This window comes from Procambarus clarkii, chromosome 68 (assembly GCF_040958095.1).
Source record: "Procambarus clarkii isolate CNS0578487 chromosome 68, FALCON_Pclarkii_2.0, whole genome shotgun sequence".
NCBI classification, from domain to species: Eukaryota; Metazoa; Arthropoda; class Malacostraca; order Decapoda; family Cambaridae; genus Procambarus; species Procambarus clarkii.
Genome location: NC_091217.1, coordinates 7,149,844 through 7,169,766, shown reverse-complemented (window position 1 = coordinate 7,169,766; position 19,923 = coordinate 7,149,844). Strand labels below are relative to the sequence as shown.

General features: G+C 48.6%; 1 protein-coding gene across 1 annotated transcript in view; it reads right to left on the bottom strand.

The window, feature by feature from the left end:
* The window catches only part of Ten-a (tenascin accessory), a gene marked incomplete in the record, with an annotated part of 418,622 nt that overhangs the window by 13,227 nt on the left and 385,472 nt on the right, over nucleotides 1-19,923 (bottom strand). The window contains 5 exon segments of the mRNA XM_069310940.1: nucleotides 2,148-2,317; nucleotides 2,916-3,172; nucleotides 17,088-17,294; nucleotides 17,977-18,118; nucleotides 19,215-19,415. Of these exon segments, the coding sequence (XP_069167041.1) occupies nucleotides 2,148-2,317; nucleotides 2,916-3,172; nucleotides 17,088-17,294; nucleotides 17,977-18,118; nucleotides 19,215-19,415 (977 nt within the window).

Below are 19,923 nucleotides of genomic sequence, written 5' to 3'. Positions count from 1 at the left end.
TCTATTCTGTCTATTACATATATTTCTCTCTAACACACACACACACACACATTCCCAGGAAGCAGGCCGTAGCAGCTGACTAACTCCCAGGTACCTATTTACTTCTAGGTGAACAGAGAGGGCTTCAGGGTAAAAGAAACCTTGCCCATTTGTGTCCGGTTCCGCCGGGGATCGAACCTGGGGGCCATTAGGACTACGAATCCCGAGCGCTGTCCACTCAGCCGCGAGGCCACCTCCCCCCCCCCACTGTGTGTGTGTGTGTGTGTGTGTGTGTGTGTGTGTGTGTGTGTGTGTGTGTGTGTGTGTGTGTGTGTGTGTGTGTGTGTGTGTGTGTGTGTGTGTGTGTGTGTGTGTGTATAGGATGGAGCTATTAGCTAGTGAACCACACTGGTTGTTTATCTCTGTCATGATCTACTTTCTTTCTTCATTCAAGAAACTTTTCTCACCACTCTCCTCTCACCCATTTCCTAAACTCCCTCCTCTCGTACCGGAAACAAGCCGCACTTATCTTTCAATAGTTTTTACCTGCAAATGTGGTCAGTGGGCATCTCTCTCTCTCTCTCTCTCTCTCTCTCTCTGTAAAATAAAGGTCCAGCTTCTAATCCCCGGAAAAAGGTTCTTTTTCCCAATGACTTCCTGCTCTCATCAGTGTGTTTGGCTCCCTTCCTAATCCCTCACTCAGTCACCCTAACACCAATCTTTACCTGTCCTCTGTTTCCTAGTTCACTAATCCCCCAAATCCTCCTAATTCCTCCTTCTTTATATTTCTCTCTCACTCCTCTCCTTCTCCTCCTCCCTACCCTTTCCCCTTCTCCTCCTCCCTACCCTTTCCCTCCCTCCCCTCCTCTCTCCAGTTCCTTCCCTTCGCGACCCCTTCCCCCCTACCATCTTCCCCTTACCATTTTCCCCCCACCATCTTCCCTGCCACACCCCTTCTATATCCCCGCCCCCCCTCGTTTTCATGGTTCCAGTCACCAATACGTTATTAAATAGGCAGGACCGACAGACCGGGGCTCTAAGTTTAGCAATTAGCCACAAGTTTGGCAGGTACAGAAGGAGGGACGAGGAGGGGGTGAGGAGGGGGAGAAGTGACGTAAGAGACTGAAAATAGTTGTGAATGAGGATTTATAGTGGGGGATGGAGTGTGGTGAGGGAGGGCAGGAAGTGTGGCGAGGGAGGGCAGGAAGTGTGGCGAGGGAGGGGCAGGAAGTATGGTGAAGGAGGGCACGAAGTATGGTGAAGGAGGGCAGGAAGTGTGGTGAGGGAGGGCAGGAAGTGTGGTGAAGGAGGGCAGGAAGTGTGGTGAGGGAGGGCAGGAAGTGTGGCGAGGGAGGGCAGGAAGTATGGTGAAGGAGGGCATTAAGTGTGGTGAGGGAGGGCGGGAAGTGTTGGCATGCCTGGTCTTTACACTACCAAGACACACCATCCCAGGCAACATCCTTGTTGCCATCCACTGTGCAAGAGAGACTTTAGCATAGAGAGTTTCAGAACTCTGACTTGAACCTGTCTGTCTCTCACTATACTGCAGCTAATGGATCATTAATCACACACACACACACACACACACACACACACACACACACACACACACACACACACACACACACACACACACACACACACACACACACACACAAAGTTCCAGACATAAAACATTCGCCCACATCCTGATCAAGTTGCGACCAATTTCCTGAAGTGGAAATAGCCATGACTTATCTCCGGCCTGAGTCCCAAGAGCCCTGCTTACAGCTACACTGCTCGCTTCTTGAGGTTATTAACTTAAGCTTTGCCACCACCCACACCCACAGCTCTCGCTACACCCACACCAACAGCTCTCGCTACACCCACACCAACAGCTCTCGCTACACCCACACACCCACACTGACAGCCCCGCCACACCCACACTAACAGCTTACAGGTAATTCAGCTTCTGTTACTTAGCTGTGTAAGCTCCCTCTGACCCCATTCCGACTGAGAGGGATGAAGGGGGAATCAAAATCATTATATAGGTGACCTAGGGGGACAACTATGACCTATGATGAAGGGCGTAGGTGTATTCCGTGACCTTGGACTAGAGGGGAGGTGAGGGGTGACCTCCGGTGGGTGACCTGGGCCTCGGGGCGACCCCAGGATGAGCAGGTACTCACCGGTCGTAGGTAACATTGAGGGAAGAGAGGTGGTCGCCCAGGGTGAGGGAGGTCGGGTGGCCGTTGTGGTCGTACGTCAGACGAAGGAGCGGCTGGCTGGCTCCGTCCGTCAGCGACTCCATGCGGCTGGTCCCGTCCCATGCCCGCCGCAGCACCCGCGACCCGTTCACCTGCGGCACAACGACAACAATTACGCGGTCACTATAGTTATACCCGTCTGCAAAAGACTCATGTAAAAATACATGAGTCACTTGTACAGGAAAGGGTGTAGGGAGGGGAGATGGTGTGTGTGTACTCACCTAGTGTGGTCTCACCTAGTTGTGGGTGCTGGGAGAAGGGAGGAGGGGGGGTTGAGCTCTGGCTCTTTGGTCCCGACTCTCAACTGTCAATCTACTGGTGTACAGATTCCCGAGCCTGTTCCCTCCTCTTAGTAGCTTGGTCCTCCTACCCTCCTCTGAGTCCCTCTTAAAGTGGAACAGTCTCAACCACTCAGCAGGAGAACAGTCTCCACCACTCACCATGAGAACAGTCTCCACCACTCACCAGGAGAACAGTCTCCACCACTCACCAAGAGAACAGTCTCCACCACTCACCAGGAGAACAGTCTCCACCACTCACCAGTAGAACAGTCTCCACCACTCACCAGGAGAACAGTCTCCACCACTCACCATGAGAACAGTCTCCACCACTCACCAGGAGAACAGTCTCCACCACTCACCAAGAGAACAGTCTCCACCACCCACCAAGAGAACAGACTCCACCACTCACCAGGAGAACAGTCTCCACCACTCGCTCGTTCCTGCGGCGATCTCCCACACCGTAGCTAATGGTGAGAGCGTTGGGCGGCCCAGGCGCCATGGCCACCTCGTAGCGATGTATCGCGGGCAGGAGGCTGGCCTGGGTAGGCAGGGACACCTCCAACAGGGGCGAGGAGGCGGAGGCGAGGCCCCTGGCGTACCCTCCCCACGGCAGGTCCTGGCGCCAGGTCCCATTAGACCACACCCGCAGCTCTGACCTCACCGCTCCTGGGGGAGGAGGAAGACACGAAAACAAAAGGTCAGAGTATCAAAACATATATTTGTATTATTTGTGTACTTATAAACATCTATATGTGTGTGTGAGTGAACCCCACACCTGCTACTGTATCACCCACACCTGCTACTGTATCACCCACACCTGCTACTGTATCACCCACACCTGCTACTGTATCACCCACACACCTGCTACTGTATCACCCACAACTGCTACTGTATCACCCACACCTGCTACTGTATCACCCACACACCTGATACTGTATCACCCACACCTGCTACTTTATCACCCACACCTGCTACTGTATCACCCACACACCTGCTACTGTATCACCCACACCTGCTACTGTATCACCCACACCTGCTACTGTATCACCCACACACCTGCTACTGTATCACCCACAACTGCTACTGTATCACCCACAACTGCTACTGTATCACCCACACCTGCTACTGTATCACCCACACCTGCTACTGTATCACCCACACCTGCTACTGTATCACCCACACCTGCTACTGTATCACCCACACCTGCTACTGTATCACCCACACCTGCTACTGTATCACCCACACCTGCTACTGTATCACCCACACCTGCTACTGTATCACCCACACCTGGTTTTGTAATATCCGTCCCTGACCTTACAGAAGCCCTGCAACCCACACATGCCCTTGCAACACCCCCCCACCCCCCTTGACCCCCTGCAGATCCTCCCCCCCCATCCCCCCTGATCCTGAACCACGAACCACCCCACACTGATCCTATACATAACCAGAACAAAAATCCCACCTCCTATAACCCCAAAAAATCCATGATTGGACAAGATTCGATAATTAACTTGGAAATTAAAGTCTTGGTATTTTTGCTGGAGGTCGACATACCTTACGCGGCTCCCTAATTACAAGGTTCTAATCGCTTAAAAAAATAGCAGATTGGAGATTAATCAGGCATACTATCATTTCTGGATAAAAAATTGGGATTAGCCAGTCTGCTTTGGAAACTGTGTTTATCCCTCTCTATGGATGTGGTTTTCTTTAATCCACCAGGTGATTGGCTGGTGTTAGGAGAGTGTATTTTGTCTTTGTGTTGATCTAGGGACCTGTTGTGTCCGTTAGCATGTCTCGTGTTAATTATTATTAATAAGAATTGTTGAGCCGGGAAGTTCTAATGAGGAGATTTAGAACTAAGAACTCCCCCCTCTCTCTCTCTCTCTCTCTCTCTCTCTCTCTCTCTCTCTCTCTCTCTCTCTCTCTCTCTCTCTCTCTCTCTCTCTCGCGGCCGAGTAGGCATCGTTCAGCGGTCGAAGTCCTAAGGGCCCGGATTTGATCCCAGGCAAGGCAGACACAAATTGGGCAGAGTTTCTTTCACCCTGGAGCTCCTGTTTACCTAGCAGTAAATAGGTACCTGGGAGTTTGACAGCTGTTACGGACTGCTTCCTGGGTTTGTGTGAGATAGAGTGTGTGTGTGTGTGTGTGTGTGTGTGTGTGTGTGTGTGTGTGTGTGTGTGTGTGTGTGTGTGTGTGTGTGTGTGTGTGTGTGTGGAAAAAAAATAGTTAGAAGTTAGCAAAAGTTGATTGACAGTCGAGAGACGGGCCGAAAGAGCAGAGCTCAACCCTCGCAGCCACAACTAGGCGAATACAAACACACACACACACACACACACACACACACACACACACACACACACACACACACACACACACACACACACACACACAGAGTGCACCTTCCGTACCTCTAATTGCCCTTTAATGCTTAACCTCCGGCTAAATGCTCCCTTTCCCCTTGGGGTAATCCCCTCACCCTCCCTCCCTCCCTCTTTTCCCCTCCTACTTTCCCTTTCCATACACACACACACACACACACCACTCTCCCCTCCTCCTCTGCAATCCCTACCACCTTTACCCTCTCGATAATACCTTTACCTTTTCCCTCTCACACACTCTTCTCCCCTCCCTGTACCATTACCATCACTGGTCAGCCTTGAACCCCCACAACCGGTCTTACAAGCGCAGGTGTGTGTGGTCGATCACCATGGACCCCCACCACTGGCGGAGCCCCAGACGGCAACATTGTTCGCGTGAGAAATATTCAACGTTTGACAGAAGAGCAAAAACTTCAATTTAGCAATTAGGTCGCCTACCGGTAATGCTGAGCTTAGGATGGAAGGGGAGGGAGGGGGAGAGAGAGAGAGAGAGAGAGAGAGAGAGAGAGAGAGAGAGAGAGAGAGAGAGAGAGAGAGAGAGAGAGAGAGAGAGAGAGAGAGAGAGAGAGAGAGATGGGTGGGGGGAGGACAAGAAGGGAGAGAAGACCAGGTGATGGGAAAGTGAGAGGGAAAAGAGAGAATATGAAGAAAGAGGATGCGATTAGTGGAAGGGAGTGATGATATACTGATGAATCGCTATTGTCCTTGACACCTGCCAAGCTCACACACACACACACACACACACACACACACACACACACACACACACACACACACACACACACACACAAACACACAAACACCTGTCTCTCCTCTCCATACTCATCATATTCACTCCTCTCTGTCCCTTACTTCCCCTTCGGTTTCTTAATCCTGCTTTATCACATCCACTGTTTACTTTCTGCACACCCTCATCTCTCTCTCTCTCTCTCTCTCTCTCTCTCTCTCTCTCTCTCTCTCTCTCTCTCTCTCTCTCTCTCTCTCTCTCTCTCTCTCTCTCTCAGTCGATCCACACTACGTTTACACCATTCTTCTCTTCCTCTTTTCATCTAAAAATTCTCATATCTTTCCTCACCCTGTTCCATCTCCCCCCCCCCCCCCCCACACACACTTGTCACCAGCTCCTCCTGAGATAATAGGAAGCCACTTAATACTACAAGATTTGATTACGTGAACATGTCGGCTTCCTAGTGGCATCTTGGAGAGGGGGGGACCTGCTGCCTGGGTAACAGCTTCTCCCCCATATCAACCTACCCTGGCTTTGCGCCCTGGTGAGGCCACTCCAGACCAGGCCGACACCAGAGTGCAGGTCCATAGTCTCCTGAGACTGATGGATGCCTACTAGTGGCAACTTGGGGTGGGGGGGGGGGGGGCAGCGCCCCAGCGTGTGCGTGTGTCTGCGTGTCGCACGCACATAGAACCCAAGATACATAGATATATAAGTTGGGAGAGAGATGGTTGGTTGAAAGATCAGTCAGCTCAGTCTGTTATCTGTTGGCGAATGACTTCGTGTGTCAAGCATCTGTCTGCCTGTGTGTCAGCTGCTGTCTGCCTGTGTGTCAAGCGTCTGTCTGCCTGTGTGTCAGCTGCTGTCTGCCTGTGTGTCAGCTGCTGTCTGCCTGTGTGTCAAGCTGCTGTCTGCCTGTGTGTCGGCTGCTGTCTGCCTGTGTGTCAAGCTGCTGTCTGCCTGTGTGTCAAGCTGCTGTCTGCCTGTGTGTCAAGCTGCTGTCTGCCTGTGTGTCAGCTGCTGTCTGCCTGTGTGTCAGCTGCTGTCTGCCTGTGTGTCAAGCGTCTGTCTGCCTGTGTGTCAGCTGCTGTCTGCCTGTGTGTCAAGCTGCTGTCTGCCTGTGTGTCAAGCTGCTGTCTGCCGGCTGCTGTCTGCCTGTGTGTCAAGCTGCTGTCTGCCTGTGTGTCAAGCTGCTGTCTGCCTGTGTGTCAAGCTGCTGTCTGCCTGTGTGTCAAGCTGCTGTCTGCCTGTGTGTCAGCTGCTGTCTGCCTGTGTGTCAGCTGCTGTCTGCCTGTGTGTCAAGCGTCTGTCTGCCTGTGTGTCAGCTGCTGTCTGCCTGTGTGTCAAGCTGCTGTCTGCCTGTGTGTCAAGCTGCTGTCTGCCGGCTGCTGTCTGCCTGTGTGTCAAGCTGCTGTCTGCCTGTGTGTCAAGCTGCTGTCTGCCTGTGTGTCAGCTGCTGTCTGCCTGTCTGTCAGTTTCTGTCTGCCTGTGTGTCAGCTTCTGTCAGCCACCGCACACAAGCAGTCCATAACATATATTATTCAGGCGTAACCTGTCGGGGTTGTCAGGCAAAAGTTCAAAGGTCACGCTTTCCAAATCAGCTTTAAAAAAATAACAATTTAATACAATTTCAGTCTATCAAATATACCTCAAGTCTATCAAATATAACTCGAGCTCATCTGCTAGGCTAATGCCTGACCTTCCTCAGGATGTAACCTAAAACCGCTGCCTAACTCTCGGGTACTTATTTGCTACCGGGTGAACAGAAACATCAGGAAACCTTTACCACAACCGCCTCATCCTGCCCAAGAATCAAACCCGGGACCTTCTGATTGTGAGCCTACTCCACAGATCACTGTTACACTGTTATATATATATATATATATATATATATATATATATATATATATATATATATATATATATATATATTATGTATTCATTATTCATGTAATAATGAATACATAAATTATTAGAATTTGTAAATTTTCAAAACATTTTACATAAAATCATCATATATAAAAACGCATCTGGCGAAATTTTTTAAAGAAATCAGTATTGATATAAAAGTTACAAAAAATGTAAGGTATTATCTAGCCAATGTGTTTTTAGTGGAACTTTTTTTTTCATTTCAGGTACATACATAATCTCACATGCTGTACGATAAACTGATTACCAATAATGGATAACAAAAAAAATATTTTTTAAATTCTAATAATTCCCCATATGACCTCATTACCGTAACAGGTATCACGGTTTCCCTTTATTGGGGACAGGAAGCCTGAAAGGCTTATCGAGGTGTCCCCCGCCCTTCTAATAAAACCCGATTAGCAAATTTATTAGTGAACAGTGGCAGGGCGGGACCGTAGAGTTGTACCGCGCACAGCACAACAAATCGATTAGTGTTGATTTGTTGATTTCAAAAGATTCGTGTCCTCTACACAACAGGAACAACAGTAAACGGAAATACTGTTGGCTACAAGACCCTTTTTGTACTTTTCAACTAAGTACCTGCTGTAAGTATTATTTTATGAGGATTTAAAATACACAGCGATGAGGACTAGAGAGAACTCAGCAGATTATACCACTCATTAGTGTGAGTGGTAGCAGTAGCTAGGATACTGGTAAGTCTTAATGACCAGAATGGTAGTTATGTTCCTACTGGTACGTGGACGTAAAGGTGGTAGTAGTAGTAGGTGGTGGTGGTACCAGTAGTAGAGGTAGTTGCGTTAGTAGTAGTGGTGGTAGTAACAGTAGTGGTACTAATGGTAGACTACTCCTCCTCCTCCTTCGGTGAAGGAAATGACTAAAGAGCCACTAGTTGAAAAGATGACCGCTAGAGGACACCTCATTGATTACTGCTGACCAAGACTGCCCGGGGGAGAGGGAGGGGAGAAGGGAGAGGAAGGAGGAAGAGGGTAAAGGGAGAGGGAGGAGGAAGAGAGAGAAGGGAGAGGGAACAGGAAGAGGCTAACCAGTTGCAGATGAAATAAAGGATGAGGAAAAGGTCGAGGAAGAGAAGTGGCAGACAAAAGAGGGGAAGAGAAATGGGAAGTATAGGTAAAGAGGAAGAGTGAGACACGAAGTGCAAGGAGAGGGAAAGACATGGGGAGGGGGGAGAGAGTGAGAGAAGAGAAGACAAGAGAGAGGAGTAGGCAGTGAGAGAGGAGAAGATATAGGGAGGGGAGGGGGGAGAGGAGAAAGACATAGAGAGGTAGGGATAGTGAGAGTGAGAGAGAGGAAAAACAGGTGAGGGGTTCTTGCGTATAATCGACATGCAGTTTCAGTGGCTATGGTCACGGCTATCATTGCTGTCACGGGTGCCTGTCAAGTCTGTCATGGGTCGCTGTCAAAGCTGCCACGGGTGCATGTCAGGTGTCACGGGTGGCTGTCATGGCTGTCACGGGTGGCTGTCAGGGCTGTCATGAGTGGCTCTCAGGTCAGTCATGGGTGGCTGTCAAGGCGGTCATGGAAGGCTGTCATGGATAGCTGTCAAGGCTGTCATGGGTGGCTGTTTGAGCTGCCTCAAGCAACTATTCGATTATTGCTGTGGATACCTGATTGGCTGGCGATGAATTTAATTAGCATAGGGGATAGCGGAAGGGGGGGATAAGGGGAGAGAGAGAGGGAGAGAGGGAGAGAGGAGAGAGAGAGAGAGAGAGAGAGAGAGAGAGAGAGAGAGAGAGAGAGAGAGAGAGAGAGAGAGAGAGAGAGAGAGAGAGAGAGAGAGATAGAAGTGCTGAGCGTGTCTCCCTACGTCCTCTCCTTCATCTCTCCCTCCCCCTCCTTCCTCATTTCCCTCTAGCTTCACGCCTCCTTCCCTCTTGCCCCACCTCACTCTGCCTTCTCACTTCCCGCTTCTCATCCCAATACAAGTCTCCAATAAAACATGAAATCAATCATGGGGAAAATAACTGCATGAATTTGTTAAAAAATATTTATTCGGTATAAAACCTTATGCTTATCCCGCATATATATATATATATATATATATATATATATATATATATATATATATATATATATATATATATATATATATATATATATATATATATGACAATGTCAGACCACGGAGGAAAAATGAAACAGGAAATTTCCTTAAGTACTTTCGTATATTAAATACATCTTCAGAAGGTGTATTTAACCTTCTGAAGATGTATTTAATATACGAAAGTACTTAAGGAAATTTCCTGTTTCATTTTTCCTCCGTGGTCTGACATTGTCACATTCTTAATCACGTGTTTATTTTCGTGATATACACACATATATATATATATATAAACGGTCTCGTTTTTAGGGGCCGAATTTGATTCCCCGAAAAACAGAATTGCATTAAATGTTATATTACTCACGATATAAATAATATTCTAGTCATTAATAAACAAGTCATATCCACACTAACACAACTCCCTGAAATTGTGAGAGCCGGAGCGGCCGGCTGCAGTAACTGGGCCGGGCCCCGACGTGGCCACCTTCTACCACTCAAGCTTAAGCTCTTGGCTCGCAACTTAGGTGGAGTGGGAAAGACCATAATAAAAACCCCGTAAAACCGGTCATGTCGGGTGCTGGCGAGCCGATCGCCGCGGCCGGATGAGTGGTATCCGTCATCCATTTACGGCGGATGATCCCGGCCGGCCCATGGAGAACGGGATGATTGAATTGAGGGAAAATGTGATAGTCTTCATAAGCTGTTCTGTTTGTTATTGATATGAAATGAACAACAGCAGCCCTGATTACGAATGGATTTGTTCATTTGACTTATCGGGTTATTGTGATTTCTGTGTGTATTGATATTATTAATATTATTGCTGTTATTAAATACATTTTTGCTTCATTGGAATATTATTATTAAGAATAATAACGGTATATTTTTGTGTACATAATCTGAGACGAGTTGAAGATATCGAGCTCTTCCGCTCTAAATCTCTCCCATCTCTCTCTCTATCTCTCTCTCTCTCTCTCTCTCTCTCTCTCTCTCTCTCTCTCTCTCCTCTCTCTCTCTCTCTCTCTCACCTCTGACCTTCCCTCATTTCCTCTTCCACTCTCTCACTTCCTTTCCATCCTTTCATTGCCTAACCTCTCACTCCCCCTCCCTCCCCACCCAACCCTTGCACCCACCCTACCTTTCTCTCTCTCTCTCTCCTCTCTCTTTCATCCACACCATCAAATCTCTTCCATCCCTCCTACCTCCATCATCACCCCTTCTCTCATCCCTCCAGCCCCATCATCATCCCTCTTCATCCCTCCCCCCATCCCCCCCATTCATTACATCAGTGTCATGAGGTACCATTTTCACAGTTGCCTTTCTCGCAGACCACCGCCTCCGTCCACTCTGCCAGGGACCCGCATTTTTCACTCCTATGACCAGCTGGAAAAAGCTGGGGTGGCTTTTTTTCCTGGAGCATTATTGGTGTTTTTTTATCTGGAGCATTATTGGTGTTTTTTTCCTGGAGCATTATTGGTGTTTTTTATCTGGAGCATTATTGGTGTTTTTTTCCTGGAGCATTATTGGTGTTTTTTATCTGGAGCATTATTGGTGTTTTTTATCTGGAGCATTATTGGTGTTTTTTTCCTGGAGCATTATTGGTGTTTTTTTATCTGGAGCATTATTGGTGTTTTTTTCCTGGAGCATTATTGGTGTTTTTTATCTGGAGCATTATTGGTGTTTTTTTATCTGGAGCATTATTGGTGTTTTTTATCTGGAGCATTATTGGTGTTTTTTTATCTGGAGCATTATTGGTGTTTTTTTCCTGGAGCATTATTGATGTTTTTTATCTGGAGCATTATTGGTGTTTTTTATCTGGAGCATTATTGGTGTTTTTTTATCTGGAGCATTATTGGTGTTTTTTTCCTGGAGCATTATTGGTGTTTTTTATCTGGAGCATTATTGGTGTTTTTTATCTGGAGCATTTTTCCCTGGAGCATTATTGGTGTTTTTTTCCTGGAGCATTATTGGTGATTTTTATCTGGAGCATTATTGGTGTTTTTTTCCTGGAACATTATTGGTGTTTTTCCTGGAGCATGGGATAAACAAGGGAGGGGAACTATCAGAGGAAAGCGCAAAGCCATTACGAATAGATAATGGCTTTGCGCTTTCCCCCTGATACTTCCCTCATCTTGTTTATCTGCTCGTTACTTCCGTTGTTTATCGAGCAGATAAGCAAAGGGAAGTAACAGGATGTTTACTAATTCTCCGTTTAAAATTCTTCTTTACCACTGAAATGACATTTACTGAATATTTCTTCACACACTCACACTTGAGACTTATAAAGACAGTCGATACTATAAGATATTTATCTGTGTTAAGTGTTCTACACGTAATCCCTCCTCTCCCCCCTTATCTCACAAGACAAGCAATATTATGAAATGTTCTACAGAAGCAGATGTGAATTACATTCACAGACATCAGGTCCCGTAGCGTCAGGGTCTACGGGTGATTCCCCCTCTTTGGCGCGAAGGCTTACGGAATATCCCCTGGCAAGTGGGAGGCCGTAGAGGATCAGGGTGGCGGTTTTTGACGCTGAACTTTAACGCTGGGTTGCACCGCCCCCTGATTCCACGCTCTCTATATTTTACAGTCTGAAGACAGCTGGGTCTGAAGACAGCTGAGTCTGAAGACAGCTCTGTAGACACATACACACACACACACACACACTGACGACGCAGACATAGACACATTGAAGACGCAAACACAAACACACACACAGACATACTGACGACACACAGACATACTGACGACACACAGAGACAGACGACACACACACACAGCCAAGACCCACCGAGGAAGAAGTGTTCCTAGCCCTTTACAGCAGTAACAACTAACCAACACCGGTCACCAGGCGGACCGATACCTGCCGATTACCGCCCCCCTCAATTTCCGGACGGCAGCGCGGACTCGAAGTCTCGAACGAACGGAGGTCTCGAACGACAAAGGCATTTGTTATCGTTCGTAGCACCCACCATCCATCCACACCACCACCCATCCGACCTCACTAAAAATTGAGGTCCGGATTACCGGGAAACAACGCATCGTAACTTGCTATTGCCGGGGCCGTAAAGAGCGTTATAAAGGACCCCTTACCAAGTGAAGGTGTGCCCCAGGACACCCCACACGAGGCTGCCTTCCCCGCTGCCGTTATTATAACAAAGGGGAATGACATAGTAGAACAAAGAAGCTGAGTTATGTAGAGCAGAACTAGATAAGTTACACAGATGAGCCACATGAGAGGCGGAATGTACATTGTCTTCTGTCTTGGACATGTAAACAAATGGAATGATTTATATATATCAGGGAAAAGCGCCAAGCCATTACGACTATGTAGCACTGGGAAGGGGTCAGGATAAATATTTGGAATGGGACGAGGGACAAGGAATGGTATACAACCCCTTGAACGGTCGGGAATTGAACGCCGACCTGCATGACGCGAGACCGTCGCTCTAATGTCTAGCCCAAGTGGTTGGGCTTTAGACGAAGACGTGCATGAAACTGATTTTAAATGAAAATATAAATCAAAAGACGAGATAACCATCACTGCATTAAGCTACGAAATGTTTGAAAAATGGGAGCTAGACGCTGTAGCTGTGTAAGCACCAAGGTGAGTACACGTAACTGAGTACACCTAGGTGAGTACACCAAGCTGAGTACATGAACACACGCTTGCAATGAGTGCATTAGGACGCGAGGAAATGGAAGCTGCACCGACAGTGCAGGAAGCTTCACGGACGGTATATAGCAGTGAGGAGGACGGTATAGCAGTGAGAGAAAGACTCGGTCTGCGTCAAAACATAACAAATGACTGCGCTAGAGGAGGACGCAGTTGCCGCAGGTGGGCCCCTCGCTGTATCAGTGGACTCACAGCTGCAAGCTGGAGCCAGTACGCACCCCCACAGCTTAAGTATAGAAGACTTTATTAACACACACATTCACAAGTGCATACTGACCTTTGTGGGGAACTTTAAGTCAAACATTCCATGTGAAACACCACAGAGCAATTCTTAAACGGCAGGCACTGGTATTATCTACCATCTACTTCCTTCCCTTCAACCCTCCCTCCCAGCGGTCATGGCTCCCTCCTCGCAGTCAAGGCTCCTTTCCCGCGGTCAAGGCTCCTTCCCCGCGGTCATGGCTCCCTCTCTCCCAAACTGTCAAGGGGTAGACGCTCTCCTGACCCAGTAATGAAGACAAACGCCTCATTAATGTTCCTTTGCCTGTTCTTTCAATTATTTTATTTTCGTTGGTTGCGCCAGGCAAGGCCCAGGAACTCGCCTAAGATCCAGGGGCTGACCCACACAACCTACTGGATCTGTGCTCTAACCTTAATAATTATTAGTTGTTGGACTAGGACCAATTAGGACGAGCCCTCTAAAAGTAAGATGCTGGAATCGTGCTGGAACCTTGCCCAGATCTCATCAGCTGAAACCTTCCAGGTGCTGTCTTTAGTTAAGTGTGAAGCTCACGTCAAGTCACTTTTCCAGGAGTCAAGCTCCAGAAAGGATCCAGGAACTGATAGTTTGGAAAGTTAAGTCACACTTCAAGCAGGTGGCTCTGAGGCCCTCTCGCCTCGGGGTTCCTTTTGGTGACCTCACCAATTAGGCATTCGAGAGTTATCGAGTCATTAATCACCTGACAAATGAGGTGTAGAAGAGTTCAACGAGCCAAGAAAAGCCCTGGAGCCACTCACATATCAATCAGATATCAATCAGAGCTCTGAGGAGAACCGGAACCACTCACACAGGCCATGGGAGAGGGGGAAGGAAGGGTAGACGCAGATCCAGCAAGGTTCCAAAAGTTGGTTTCTGAAGGTTCCAAAAATTCCAAAAGAGTTCCAGTAACTAGTTTCTGTTTCCTGCAGGTAGTGTCACTGGATACTGGCAGTTCCAGTTCTGGATTTCCAGGAAAATGTTTCTGGGGATTAGAGAAAGAGTTCGCTGGGTATTTCCAGGACCACGGACGGTGGGGTCCCCATCCTCCCGCCTCGTCACAGACGGTAGGCTTCCCCCGTCCTCTCGCATCGTCACGGACGGTAGGCTTTCTCGTCCCCCGCATCGTCACCCGCTGTTTCCAGATAGCGTTCCCGCCAATTTCCGGCCACAAACTGTTTCCGAACTACCTTGGGAATCGGATACAGAGTGCGGGGGGATGATGGGACGGGGGATGGGGACACGGAGGAGGATAGTGTGACGGAGGGGGACGGGGTGACGGAGGAGGCGGGGTGACGGAGGAGGACGACAGTGTGACGGAGCGGGGACGGGGGTGATGGAGGGTGGGAAGGAGGAGACTACTACGAGTGTTAAGAGAATGGGACCCCACGATAGACCAGAGGCTTATCTGTATTATCTCTAGTGGAGGTGTGTGTGTGTATGTGTGTGTGTGTGTGTGTGTGTGTGTGTGTGTGTGTGTGTGTGTGTGTGTGTGTGTGTGTGTGTGTGTGTGTGTGTGTGTGTGTGCGTGCGTGTACGTGAACGTGACGAGCGTGTGACAGCTTATGCAGGATTATCCAACATCTCATTTGCTCTTGCTAATATTGGTTTGTCTTCTTGCCATCCTGTTGTCCTGTTGACCATGTCGTTGTCGCCTGTTGCTGCCTTGATATCATGCATTAGATTACTTCTCTGTTGTTGTCTGTTACCGTGTTGATTGATGCCTGTTAACTCGACGTGTTTGATACCTGTTAACTCTGCGTTATTGATACCCCCTGCCTTCCCCCCCCCCGTTGCTAATGGCTTATTATATAGCGTTATTGATGTCTGTTTGTTGTCCCTCCCCTTGTTATTGATGCTCATTACAGCGTTATTGATGTCGGTAGTTGCCTGGTTATTGATGGTAACAACGGTAACATCATTGATGCTTGTTACCGCAACTGTTATGCCTGTTGGCGATGTTACTAACGAGCCGTTACTGTATTGTCTTATCATACTCATAATTGTTGACACTTTTTTCCTCTCTGTTGCCACACTTTTCGTCTCTGTTGTCACACTTTTGCTCTCTGTTGTCACACTTTTCTTTTCTGTTGTCACACTTTTCTTTTCTGTTGTCACACTTTTCCCTCTGTTGTCACACTTTTCTTTTCTGTTGTCACACTTTTCCCCTCTGTTGCCACACTTTTCCTCTCTGTTGCCACACTTTTCTTCTCTGTTGCCCCATATTCAACTTGAGCTAACGGGAAATTCGATCTCTCAATTAACTGTTACAAGACTTAAAAGCCTGATAGACTTTCCAAAAGTAAGTCTGTTAACGTTTTTCGGCCAAACAGGACAACAGGGGCTCAGATCTAACGGACAGATGCTGTGGTCAGTCTGTCTCGTATCCCTCTGCGATTATAGCGGCTTCGTAAATCCCAGTTAACGACCCTCGGGCCAACAGGAGGGTGTGTGTGTGTGTGTGTGTGTGTTCGTTCCGCTACAAATGAGGTTGTTCCTTAATGGGTGAGGTGGGGTTGTTTGACAGATTGAACGCGCTTAATTACAATCAGACTAGGAGCTCAAACTTCTCAAGATTTAGCACATGTAAACAATTTTTTTTGTGTAAAATACAACTTAAAAAAAAAGTATGTACTCAACTTATACTTTCTGGAATGGAGACGAGAAAGATCACGTACTATACGCTTCGATATTACTGAGCGTCGTGACCTCGCCTGGAGAGGTCAAGTCGCAAATAAGATCACTAAAATAACAATATACCGGGATGAGATGTATGGTAGGAAATGCAGAATAGAGCCGATGAAGAGAAGAGGTACTATAGAGAGAAGAAAAGAGGTGCTACAGAGAAAAGGTGATATAGTGAAGAGAAGAGGTGCCATAGAAAAAGAGAACACTGCATGGTTCTCTCTTACAAACACATGGCAAACACGTGGTTCTCTTGCAGACACATCAGAAGTCCACTTTGTTTGTTGTTAAAGATTCGCTACCTGGAACAAAGTTCCAAGTAACATGGGCTATGGTGAGCCCGTAACAGAAGTCCACGGTTCTTCAACGGTTCTTCAACCTCCTCTTATCAAGTATATGAAATAGCCAAAACACAAGTGAAGGTTTTCAAGGGACAATTGAAAAAAGTCCCTGAAGGAAGGTCTGCAGTCGGCTGGATGTAACAACCTTGAGCCTGCAGGCCTCTTCAAGCAATAGCCTTATTGATCAAGTTACCAGTAGACAGGCCTAGCCTCCGGCGAAGATTGGGGGGGGGGGAGCCGAAGGACTCTGGAAACTGACTACAGGTAAATTACGTTAACAATGAGAGACTGGGTAATTCCTCGACTACTCTGTCACCCCAGAGAACCTCAGCTGACTTGATATTTACTAATACATGAACGCACTTATGATCGCTAACTGCATTATGAACCGAATTTGCCGATAACGCTCCGGCGCGTTAACAGCACTCTAAGGGTTAATGACTTGAAACTTTTTATGGAAGCGTAATAGAAAGGGGAAAATATATATATAAGAGGACGACTTTGTCCAACCCAAACGCTTCACTTACCCTGGTTGAAGACCGCCCGGGTGTTGCTGGTCATGGTGAGGACGTGGGCGTTGTGCTCCCCCTGGCTGCCGCCCACGCCCACGCTCAGGCTCCGGTGAGCACCCTCGCCGCCCATCCAGGAGTCCACGCCCACACGGGTGCCTGTGGGTGCCACCACCGTTACCACGCGACCCGTCGCGTCATACTCGTACACGTAGGTCAGGCGGCCTGGGGGGGAGAACGAGAGTCCATGTCTCAGATATGGCACTGGTGGGTGTCAGGCCACACCACCACTACCAGTGCCATGTCTTGGCACTGTGTCAAAGGTTGACCTGAGCTCAAAGTGCTAGGAAATATATTTTCCTAAATAAATATTGTATAAATACTAAGGTAAACACTAAGGAGGGATACGCCAAATAAGGCTCAACTGAAGGAAAACAAAGGTTACCTTGAGATTCACCTGGGGACAAATAAAACCCATCGTGACACCCGTCTGGGGAAATACAGGTCTCTCACAAGGAGCTGGGGAGAGAAAGGTCACCAGGACACTGACCTGGGGGGAGGTGGAGGTCACCAGGACACTGACCTGGGGGGTGGTGGAGGTCACCAGGACACTGACCTGGGGGGGAGGTGGAGGTCACCAGGACACTGACCTGGGGGGTGGTGGAGGTCACCAGGACACTGACCTGGGGGGTGGTGGAGGTCACCAGGACACTGACCTGGGGGGTGGTGGAGGTCACCAGGACACTGACCTGGGGAGGTGGAGGTCACCAGGACACTGACCTGGGGGTGGTGGAGGTCACCAGGACACTGACCTGGGGAGGTGGAGGTCACCAGGACACTGACCTGGGGAGGTGGAGGTCACCAGGACACTGACCTGGGGGGAGGTGGAGGTCACCAGGACACTGACCTGGGGAGGTGGAGGCCACCAGGAGGCCGGTGTCGTCGTCGTAGGTGAAGTCGTAGATCCGGCCTGGCCTCTCTGAGAACCTGGTCATCAGGCCAAGACGACTGATCCGCACTGCAAACTTTTCCCCCATCGTGTTCTCGATCTGTGGTGGGGAAGAGAGAGACCAGGAGGAGTTAGTTGTATGCTGTATACCCCTCACACTCTCTCTCTCTCTCTCTCTCTCTCTCTCTCTCTCTCTCTCTCTCTCTCTCTCTCTCTCTCTCTCAGATCTTCGCCGGGAACGTCTCCGGAACCGAGAAGGATCTAGCCAAAAATAATAGAAAAATGGGGGCGATCGGGTGTGTTGGGCGGCGATAGGGAGCTGGTCGACCAGCGTGAGGAACTTCTGGTCAAGGGGATTGGCGGTGGAGTTTGGGAGTTACTGAGATCAACAGGGAGGGAGGCAGGGAGGGAGACAGGGAGGGAGGTTGGGAGGGAGGCAGGGAGGGAGGTTGGGAGGGAGAGGGAGACTGGAAAGGAAATAACAGAGAAAAAACTTTGGAAGCGGCAACCACACGCTTTTTGGTTAAATCGTTTTTGAGAGGGAAGGAAGTAATGAGGGAGGGAAGTAATGAAGGAGGGAAGTAACGAGGGAGGGAAGTAATGAGGGAGGGAAGTAATGAGGGAGGGAAGTAATGAGGGAGGGAAGTAATGAGGGAGGGAAGTAACGAGGGAGGGAAGTAACGAGGGAGGGAGGGCGAGAGGGAAGAGGTTGATAAAGATGCAAGATAGTACTGTATGGTCATTCCTCTATCAGGTCATGGAACATTATTAGTACATCAGGAGATAGTTGCACACACCCGACACCCGTGGCTTTCCTGAGCCCTGTGGCACCCCTGACACCCGTGGCACCCCTGACACCCGTGGCACCCATGGCACCCGTGGCACCCCTGACACCAGTGGCGCTCATTTTGTGCCAAGCCCACTTGACACCGCTTAGAACACACTAGATACAACTGAACTTAAATTAGCACTGCTATCTCTTGATGACACTGAAACATAACCGGCACTACTGGTACACATACTTCGAACACAACTGGCATGCATTTCACACCGTTGCAAGTTGGCACTGCTGTAACACACTTGGCACTGCTGTAACACACTTGGCACTGCTGTAACACACTTGGCACTGCTGCAACACACTTGGCACCTTTACTAATACTCACAATCAACATTAACTCAACGACAACAACACTGACCTGACTGACAGCTGAGTTGTAGTCCCTAAGGAACATGACTTTGTTGCCGGAGGAGTCGGTAACCTTGGAGAGCCTGCCGAAGGAGGTGTTCTTGGAGTAGAGGAAGGAGTAGAGGGTCCTGCCGGTGACCAGGTCCCGGGTCTCCACGTGGTGGCCGTGACGGTTGAACACGTACAGCTCGTTCGTGCGGGGGTGCGCCACCTGTACGGATCACGTTATGACTGGATCAGCTGGTGTTTTATTTACATCTGTATCAGCTGATATATAGATGAGGTGGTGGTGGTGGTGGTGGTGGTGGTTGGTGTGTGTGTGTGTGTGTGTGTGTGTGTGTGTGTGTGTGTGTGTGTGTGTGTGTGTGTGTGTGTGTGTGTGTGTGTGTGTGTGTGTGTGTGTGTGTGTGTGTGTGTGTGTGTCTTAGGTGGTTCGTTTATAACTGACCCACTAGACACCCTCCTTAGGTCTGTGATTTGGCAGAGGCCCCTGTACCTGGTTGTATGACTTAGTCTGACTCATCTAATTTAATCTTGTGCGTTTGTTGTGTTCTCTAAGTCCCTCCCTTTAGCCCCTGTGATTTCATCCAAACCCTTTCTGGAACCTATGATTTAGTCTAGCATCCCTTTATCCATATCAACTTGTCTAATCCCTCTCCTTGGCCCCTGGAATCCTATCTAAACTCTTTTATTTTAGAATCCTATCTTTCCTCTGGCCT